Here is a 10,816-nt window from a genome sequence, read left to right on the forward strand (position 1 = left end):
AACTTCTCGGTAACAATATCATTAACAAACAGAACAATAACAACATCATTACCTTGGTTATTGGTGAGAAAAGATTCTGTAGTTTTTGATGTGTACATGGTCATCACCTTAATTTCAAATTACTTCTAAGATGAAAAAAAATACATGTTGGGTTTAACCAGTAATAACCAATATTTTAATAATACATTATGCTTTGCTAGCTCCGACTTCATAATTCTACGGAGCTAATACCAAGAAAAAAAGAAGAACCTTTGACCCTAAAGACAACTGAATTATACACACCAAAATACACTAGAAACATGCTTAGACCTCAACAAGCCCTCGGCCCAAAACTATAAGATTTGCCACTTAGTTACTAATTCAAGTAAATAAAACAGAACCACCTTCTGTGCTTCCACATTTACGAAATCAGTAAATACAACCTAAAAACATAAAAAAAAAAAAATAGTTCGTAACTTTGGACATGGTAAAAATAGGCAAACACCATCATAACTAAAACACCATAGTTCAACATTCTGGGCAACGCAATTTCCAAGTCTTATTTCCAAAGATCATTACTAGATGGTTCATAGGGATTCTTTCAAGTCTTATTTCTCTACTCAAACACAGATTTATTTGTGTAAATATTTTTTAAAACTTGAATCTTCTTGAAACAAATTTAGTATTATTTATTTAAACTTTATATTTTTATTATGTCAAATTGAAATAGAAATAATATATATACATATATATATATATATAATGTATATATATATATTGTTTCTGATTTATTTTTGCTAATTTGTATTTTCTATAGAAAATAATGAAGGTTACTATCATTTAGACCAAAAATAATAACAATATAATCTCAATTTTTTTATTTGTTTGTTTATAATATTGTTTTAATCTATAATAGTTTTAATTTTTTTATAAAATTAATAAATTCATATAAAATAATTTTTTATTATAAATTTCCGCCCGTAGGACGGGCCAACCCTAGTATTATAAATAAAATAAATTTATAAAACATAATCCGCGCGAAGCGCGGAAAAGATCTCTAATGAATATAATGTCTTGTAATATCTGACAAGAACGTTCCACTTCATGAATTCACAAAAAAAAGTTTTTAACTTTAAAGTATAAACTCCATGTCGGCTTATGGCTCCGGAAAGATGGTATCTTTGCCGGCTTTGTGTATGTTTCTCCCGGTTTAATCTCTCAATCTAGGGAAAATTGTTTTTTAAAGCAAAAAAATGATAAATTTGCCTTTTTAGACTAATCTCGTATACTTTATGTCCCATTAGGTTAATTATTTTCAAAATGGCAATAATGCCCTTCAAGTTGTATTTTTTTTTTTTATAAAAAAAATCGATTTTTTTCAAAATATGAAAGTTAATATTCCCAAATATTTTGTTTCCATATTTTTAGGAACTGATTTTTCATCCGTAACATATATTTGATTCTTGATACCCATGAATGTTTTTTATTTTTTGCTAAAGATGATACCCATGTGTTTCCTTCAATTAAACTTTTTTTTGTTCTATGATGTCTTGATGCAATAATATTTTGAGAGTAGTCACCTTTTAGTTCTACTTCTAGGTGTCTTTCCTCTCTAGTCTCCATATACATGAGAAATGATATCAAAAATTGAGAAGAGTACATTGCTTAACGGCCTAGAATCAAATAGTAAGTCCTAGTTCTAGAACTAACCACAAATTTTTAAAAAGCTCTTACAAGCCTTGAGATTAACATCTCCTCCTTGATCTTGATGGCTCGGCTATTGTATAATCCAGTCTTCTTCTTACTCCATGAGGATGAATTCAGTTGAAGCATCTGACACTACACAGTTTTAAGACAAGAGATCAAACAACTAGTTGTCTTTGTCGTCATCCTCATCGTAGTTGAACGGTAATGGAACCGTCTTGAATGCTCTGTACTTCCCCACATTGTTCAAATGCTCATTCTCTAACCTGAAGAAGTTCCATATCCCACGGCGGATAATCTCTAGACTGGCTACAACAGCAACCATCGTCTGTCTATGCATAAAGGAGAAGTTGAAATCAAGCACGGTCTGCACCCACGCGAATCTAAGCAAGACGTTCAAGATCTGCACAGTTTTTTTAGAGTTAAAAAATCAGTTTTGCTCTATGATTCAAGATTATGAGGAGGGGGATTTTTAGTGCTCTCACCATTGCGATGAAGTAAACTTTCTTTTGCGGGATAAGGAGTTTATCCCTGAGCCAACGGTTTTTAGAAGTCCTGTTGAGAAGACCCCAGTCCAAGACTAAGTCCCAGTAAGTACAAAAAATGGCAGCAATAGCTGAGAAGATCCCGGCTAACATTCTCCACACGAATTGATTATCCTTGTCCACACTGTAAGCTGTCCTTAAGCAGACAGCCACTATTGTCAAGAAGTACTTGATCCCATTGTATCCTTGTTCTGCGTTTTTCTCTTCAAATAGACGTCTCAAGCACTGCATAGAGATCATGTTTTAAGCAAATGTTATAATATGAATGAAACAACAGACAGCTAGATTTTTTTCTGAAGGTACCTGAAGGAGACGGCAGACATATGGGACGACAGCAACAATGAATAAGAAAGCATTGTAGGTGTCTGAGTCAGTGCAAGTGTTTTGTCTAAGTTTGTAATCTCCCCAACCGTAGTGACATATATAAAACTGGACGCTTCTAAGAGCTTGCACCTGACTTGTTAACTGATCTCCCAACAAGAAATCAGGTAAAGTTACCTGCATGAGGATAAAGGCAAAAAAAAAATCAAGATTTAAGAAAAAGTTAAAAATACAATTATCATTCAACAATTTATGTTCTACCTTGTAAAGAGGAGCAGCAAGGCAGTGAAAGAGGCATGTGAGGAAGAACAAGCGACTCGAGCGGTAGAAGATGTTGAATGGTAAGACTAGAACTATAAACAGACCCTAGATCACAAAGTAAACCATGTTATATAGCTGACTTTGGCATTCAAAAACTGGTGTTTGGATTTATGGACTTACAATGAGCAGAATAAGAGGAAGAAGTTCGGTTAATCCTTTGTAATCATTAGTTTCGGGGTCAACCTCCATGTCAAGATTGGCAATAACACAAAGAAGGGCTAGAACTCCAATGCTGAAGCCCACAAGTAGGACTTGTCTATAGCGAAGTTCTGTTCCTTGCTTGAACCCGAATATGAATGAATAGTTCACTCGATACCTTGTCCAGTAGTAAATGTTGGCTGCATACATAAGTATGTGCAGCACAATGAAGCCAAACAAGCTGCAAGAACAAAAAAGGTAGAATGTATCTGAATAAACATTTTTCACCTTAAAATGGTCAGTACAGATTAGTAAGAATGGAACCAAATCAGGTTTACCTGTAAAGAGGGAACATGGTGTTCATATACTGTTTTTGGCCTTCCTCCTGCAAAATGTTCCTGGTGCGTATGATGGCGAATAGAGCCACTACTAGAGAGAACATGCATCCTCCCAAGAAACCTGAAAACCGAAACCCAAAATTAGAAACTGACTAGCATAGGCTGAAGTAGACAACATAATTTTTTTTTAATTCTGAAAATGACTTTCGACAATCTATTAGGATTAGGAAAACAGATTTTAATAGATAACTAGATTTTGACCCATGCAACCGCACGGGTGTTTGTTTTCACTTTTCTATACATAAATTATTGTTTTAGAACATAAGTGGTATATATTTTTAATGTTAATCATATACTTAAATATTTATATAACTATTTCAAATACAATAATTGTATAATTTACATGTTATAATTAATTAGTTGTTTAAACCTTATGTATTTGCCACTTCTTATTATATATTTATCTTATTGTATTTGCATTTATTTATTAAGCAAATTAATATATTCATGAGAAAATATATTTAAAAAATATTTTGTATTTAATTTATGCTAAATTCTGACCCGTATTTCAAAACTGGATTTCTTTTTACCAATATTTTTATGCTTATTCATTTTAGATAATTTATTATTATATATATAAAACTATAAGATATGTTAATTTTTAGACATGTATTATATAGTTTGTTAATTTTAAGCCGTTCTATCATCATATTATATTTTATATAAATAGTTTATATTTATGAAAATAAAATTTATAAATTTATCAATTGAATATAATTTTATCATATTTATTTTAGTATAATAATTATATTTTAACATGATCATGACTCTAAAAGTAGACAAAATAGGATATAATTTATTTATTTTCATTTATAAACGATAACTTAAAATACATTAAGTTATTGTTTAAATATTACACAGATTTATTAGAATTTTTAAAATATAATATATAAATATATATTATATTTAAAATTAAAATATATTAGGATTAAAGTAGTTACAAAGATTTTATATTATTAACTTTAAAGAAATACATGTTAATTTTTATACATGTATTATATAGTTTGATAATGTTAACACATCTTACCAACATATTAGATTTTATTTTTGAACATAAATATTTTATAATTACGAAAATAAAATACATAAATATATGAATTTAATATAATTTTATTATATTTAGCTCAATATAATAATTTTAATTTAATATGATTGATTATGATTATATAATAACTAAAATTTTATATATTTTTTTATTTTTCATTTTATATAACTGAATATATTAATGTATAATAATATTTTAAACTAATTTCGAAATTAGTGAAAATATTTAAATATAATTTCGAAAATGAAGATCTTGTAAAAATCTTTTTAAACAGATTTGTTAGAATTTTAAAATAAATATATTTATATTTAAAATGAAAAGATATTAAAAGATACTATGATTAAAATATTTTAAAAAATATATTTATTATTAGTCTGAATTAAAATATAATATGAACTTCTATGAATAGGTCCATTAGGTCCATTTTTAAAAAAATCACACATGAATCAAGGTTGTGACTTCTGTTTTAATATATAAGACTAGATTTTGACCCGTGCAACCGCACGGGTGTTTATTTTCACTTTTCTATACATAAATTATTGTTTTAGAACATAAGTGGTATGTTACAAAAAAAAAAAAGAACATAAGTGGTATATATTTTTAATGTTAATCATATACATAAATATTTATATAACTATTTCAAATACAATAATTTTATAATTTACATGTTATAATTAATCTAATCTATTAAAATAGAGTCCTATTTTTTATCTACTATTAACAAGTCATACTAGGACCATCTAAAAAATAACTTAATAGGACATATTTCATTATTTACATTAATAATAAAAAAATATAAATATAAGTTTATTTTTAAGTATAACAAATTCTGTTGAGAAAGAATCCAACAAAATCCTTACTAACCTTCTAAATATTTTTATAAAATAATACTTAATTAATTTCGTAAATACTAATATAACTTTATAATTTAATGTTAATTAAAAATTTATTATAAAACAAGAAAATAAAAGTCTATACTATTTTTGTATATATTTTAATTATATTATGTATTATATTAAAATAGACGTACTATATGAATTAAATATGGGTAATTTTATCTATTTTGTTTTTAAAATAGTTTCATTTAAATAAATTATCACTCATCATTAAAATGTGTTAAAATTCTTAAACTATATTATATTTTTTAGAAAAAATAAATTTATTAACATAGATTAAACTTTTATATCTACAACGATATATTATTTTATTTTTTATTTTGAAACTATCAACAATATGTTGTTTAAAAAATTAATATACAAAAATATAATAGTTTATAACTAACCTTTAGTTCATATACTATTTAAAAATATGTTATTAGAAAACTATGAAATTTTAATAATTCATTCAACATGTTAATGACAAATCAAATTTTAATTATAAATTTAATATTTACATTAATTAAAAAAATATTCTGAGAGATAAAAAAATCTTACCGAAATTAAAATTATTTATATAAAATAATGTATTAATTTAGCAACAAACAAATTTCAAAAATCATATAATCTCCCACCTCAAATATAGTTGTGTAATTTTCCAAACAATTTGACAAAATATAAAATTTAAAAAATAAGTATGCAAACTTAAAATGATAATGTTTTAAATTTTTCTGAAGGTATAATCATAGATAATAAAGAATAACTTTTTGAAATGTAACACGAAAAAACAAACTATGTTATAAAAATTAAAGTAATCTAATATTTTGAAGTCTTAATTTAATAACAAAAAAAAAATTAATATCATAACATCCAAAAAAATATTCTATATCAATAAAATTTACTAAAATAATATGATAGATGCTACCATGTATACAATTTAATAAAATAATAGTTTATATTCACAATATATAACACTAAAATTAAAATTATATACTTAAAATATTTATAATAAATCAGAAGTATACATTCATAAAATGAAAAATATCCGCACGAATGTGCGGGTCAAAATCTAGTTAATTGTTTAAACCTTATGTATTTACCACTTATTATTATATATTTATCTTATTGTATTTGCATTTAGTTATTAAGCAAATAAATATATTCATGATAAAATATATTTAAAAAATATTTTGTATTTAATTTATGCTAAATTCTGACCCGTATTTCAAAACTGGATTTCTTTTTACCAATATTTTTATGCTTATTCATTTTAGATAATTTATTATTGTATATATAAAAGTGTAAGATATGTTAATTTTTAGACATGTATTATATAGTTTGTTAATTTTAAGCCGTTCTATCATCATATTATATTTTAAATAAATAGTTTATATTTATGAAAATAAAATTTATAAATTTATCAATTGAATATAATTTTATCATATTTATTTTAGTATAATAATTATATTTTAACGTGATCATGACTATAATTTATTTATTTTTATTTCTAAACAATAACTTAAAATACATTAAGTTATTGTTTAAATATTACACAGATTTATTAGAATTTTTAAAATATAATATATAAATATATATTATATTTAAAATGAAAATATATTATGATTAAAGTAGTTACAAAGATTTTATATTATTAACTTTAAAAAAATACATGTATTATATAGTTTGATAATGTTAACCCATCTTACCAACATATTAGATTTTATTTTTGAACATAAATATTTTATAATTACGAAAATAAAATATATAAATATATAAATTTAATACAATTTTATTATATTTAGCTCAATATAATAATTTTAATTTAATATGATTGATTATGATTATATAATAACTAAAATGTTATAGATTTTTTTATTTTTCATTTTATATAATTGAATATATTAATGTATAATAATATTTTAAACTAATTTCGAAATTAGTGAAAATATTTAAATATAATTTCGAAAATGAAGATCTTGTAAAAATCTTTTTAAACAGATTTGTTAGAATTTTAAAATAAATATATTTATATTTAAAATGAAAAGATATCAAAAGATACTATGATTAAAATATTTTAAAAATTATATTTATTATTAGTCTTAATTAAAATATAGTATGAATTTCTATGAATAGGTCCATTAGGTCTATTTTTAAAAAAATCACACATGAATCAAGGTTGTGACTTCTGTTTTAATATATAAGATATAGTTATCTTAAATAGAAAAGTAATACTAGGATCCAATCCGCATTAATACGATGGTAATATTTTCTCTTATGTTTGTTTGATCAAATCAAGACAAATGATTGCACGTTCTAATCATATGTGAAATTCAGTTCAGAAATTTAATTGAAGAAAATCTCAGGTTGTTAATGCATTATGATAAGATATATCTTATTATGATTGTACCTGTGGAGAATGTAATACGATGTCTCTCTCTTTTAGCTTTGGGTCTCAAGATGTTCATTCCTTTTGTTCTGTTAGCATTGGTGAAATGTTTTATGAATGTAGCTTCAACACGCTCCATGAGTCTAATAACCTGTGACAATGGAGGAAAGACCAGTTTTTTTTTAAAGAGACATAAGAATGATCAATCAAACTGGATAAAAAATAAGACATTGTTTTACCTCATCAGAGCCACCAAGGTAAGAGTTATCAACCATTTTCATGTAAGACTTTGTAGCATTCCTCGAACTTACTTTATCATACTTCTTCAATATCTTCGAAAATGCCAACACATTCAAAAAGCTGCATATGTTTCCATCAAATATCAAAACAATTAATCATAAAGTTCCAAAAAAAAAATTTCCAAAGAATCAAATCATCCAAAATTCAAGAACGTACCTGTAGCTCTTGAGTAGCCGAAGCTTGTGGTAGAACTCGACAAAAGCGCGTCTGAGTTTCTCCTCGACTCTCTTCAGATTATCTCGGCTAAACTTGAGCTCCGGGTTCGAGGGCTTTAGAACGGATTTAATGGTGGACCGAGGTGTTTCTTTCGTATTGTTGATCTTGACACGGTCCAAAACCTCGATGGGAGATGGCCTTGCAGCACTTAATCTACTTATGTCACTGGCCGCTGTGTCGTAAACGACTTTTTCTTCTTCCTTCTCCTTGTCGTCATCATCTTCGTCTTCGTCGGATTTACCAGTGCTGCTCGATCCTCCTTCCTGTATTGCTTCCAGAGCTTGAGCGCCAAGTTTCGCTGCAACCAAAACCAGAATTTGAAATAATCAGATTTCAGTTATGTGACATAACCGTAATTAAATCATTAATCAAAACAAAAAAAAATCAAAAGTATTCCAATTTTGCCCTCTAGGTTCGGTAGAATAATACTCACTAGAATATAACCATACAAAAATCAATTTAAATCTGGCGGTTGAGTGTTATGGTCTGATAAAACCGGAATTAATCATTACATTACAGCTGAAACTAGTTGCTGCAACTAATTCAGTTTAGATATTCGGTACGGTTACAAACCGGTGAGTTAACCGGAATCGATCATTAATCTAAAACCGTTTAATATATGCACATACAGTCACATGCACTCTTGAGTTATGTTTACTTACTGGATCTAGCTCCGGCGGGAGTAGAAGCTGCGACGGCCGCGGCGGAAATATCGACATCTGAAGCTAAACGGGTCATCTCCACGGTACGTTCCTTCCATGGCCACCCATCAGGATGCTCCACTTTCACGCCAAACGCGATTAGCGCATCCATCTGTTTGTTAAGCATCACAGCTTCTTTCATCACTTCCTCAACTTTCTCCTTATAGAACGTCTCCACTTTGTTGAACTCGTCGTCTAACCGCCGGAAAAACACTGTCTCGTACTCTCCTCCTGCTTCGGCCGCCATCAGAAACGTTGTCTCGTATCCGTGACTCGCCGAATGGACTAGAATCGGCGCTGATTTCAAACCTTCCTCGATGTCGTCATCCGAATCTGAAAAAGGACTGATCGGTGCACCACCGTGGGGATGTCTCTTTCTTCCCGATTTTGAGAGTAAACCGCTGAATGTACGGTAAACAGTTAACTTCCGGCGAAGATGTTGGCCGTGAGGATTGTTTTTGCGTTTGAATTTGGTGATATCTTTTAAAAGAGATTTTAGATATTCGTAATCCATGTAAGCTTCGTGCCACTCCGGCACAATCTGCGATGAAAATTCTTTCCCGAACTTCATGTCTGAAATCTAACCTCTTTGGTTTCTTTGTTTGTTTGTTAGTTTGTGTCTGAAGAGTAGTGATGAGGACAGGGGATCAGTGGATGTATTAAATAGTGCAGGTCGCAGATGTATTTAACTATATTCGATGTCTGTGAAATATTTTGATATAAAATAAAAATGGCAATGTGCATCAATTTTGAATAAATTAGAATTGTATCTTTCTCAATCTTGTTGAGAGTTGAAATCCATTTACCGATGTGTTCTGAAAAGGTAACCAAAGCGCGTGTTGACTGCCCCACGGACATCGAATATAGTTAGAAATCATAGAACAAACAAAACTGATTAATTAAATAAAAAGTTGATACTGAATCGAGTTATTCAAATAATAATTGAGAAATTGGAGCGAGTAGCCTTATTGGAGTAAGTAAACATATATTCATCCCAATTTTCAGTCTAACGAATTGAGTACACCAAATTATTTGAGAAAAATTGGGATGAAAATAATTTTGCCAAGCGGCTCAAGAAAGCTGAACGTCGACGACAACTCGTCGTAAGGTAAAGTTTTTTAGTATAAGAAAAACGTCGCAATACTGTTATATATGACATTTTATAAATCTAGTTATACGATTTATTGACCGGTGATAGTCTTAGACTCTTAGTATATGAATGATCCATATTTTAGAAAAAAAAACTGTTTTTAGAAAATCCATATTTTACCTTTTTAATATATGTAATAATAGTAAATTATAAATTTTAAAGACATTGTATTTACTGAACTTTGATTAGTTAAAAATCATAGAAAATAACTAAATACAAAAAATAATGTATTTATTGTCAAAATTTTATTTTTTTTCTTAATAAATATGAAAACTCTAGAATATACTTCATTTGTTCTGAAATGTAAGATGTTTAGAATAATTTTTATGTTCCAATATATAAGATGTTCTCATCTTTTTAGGTAACTTTAAGTTTATCAAAAACTGTGGCCAATCAAATTTAATAGTTATATTTTGTAATTAATTGAGTAGTTTTTAGTTTATAATTTTAATGATACTTTCTAGATAAAAAATAAGTTTCTTAATAAGTGTGTACTACCCAAAAGATCTTACATTTCAGAACAGATAGATTATGTTATTTTGAAACGGAGGGAATATAAATTAAGTTGGTCGAATTGTAAACTTTTGAAACAGAGGGAATATAAAGTTAGGGATGGCAATCAAGGACCTGGACCGCGGGCCTGGCCCGTAAAGGCTTGCTGCGGGGCGGGATTGGGCCTCCATTTGGTAAGCCCGCAAAATTGCGGGCCTCGCGGGACGGGTTCAAAGCGGGACGGG

The 10,816-nt window shown here is 27.9% G+C and overlaps 1 protein-coding gene across 1 annotated transcript; it reads right to left on the minus strand.

Annotated features, from left to right (window-relative positions):
* Positions 1-135: 135 nt before the first annotated feature.
* LOC125578300 (phosphate transporter PHO1 homolog 5-like) lies at positions 136-9,806 on the minus strand. Its single transcript, XM_048740715.1, has 10 exons — positions 8,891-9,806; positions 8,169-8,526; positions 7,952-8,072; positions 7,734-7,863; positions 3,347-3,467; positions 2,991-3,249; positions 2,811-2,915; positions 2,532-2,726; positions 2,169-2,453; positions 136-2,086 (listed from the first exon to the last, which is right to left on the minus strand). The coding sequence occupies exons 1-10, from the start codon at positions 9,498-9,500 to the stop codon at positions 1,850-1,852; spliced, it is 2,421 nt and encodes an 806-aa protein (XP_048596672.1). The 5' UTR covers positions 9,501-9,806; the 3' UTR covers positions 136-1,849.
* Positions 9,807-10,816: the final 1,010 nt, after the last annotated feature.

This window comes from Brassica napus, chromosome A9, assembly GCF_020379485.1.
Source record: "Brassica napus cultivar Da-Ae chromosome A9, Da-Ae, whole genome shotgun sequence".
Lineage (NCBI taxonomy): Eukaryota > Viridiplantae > Streptophyta > Magnoliopsida > Brassicales > Brassicaceae > Brassica > Brassica napus.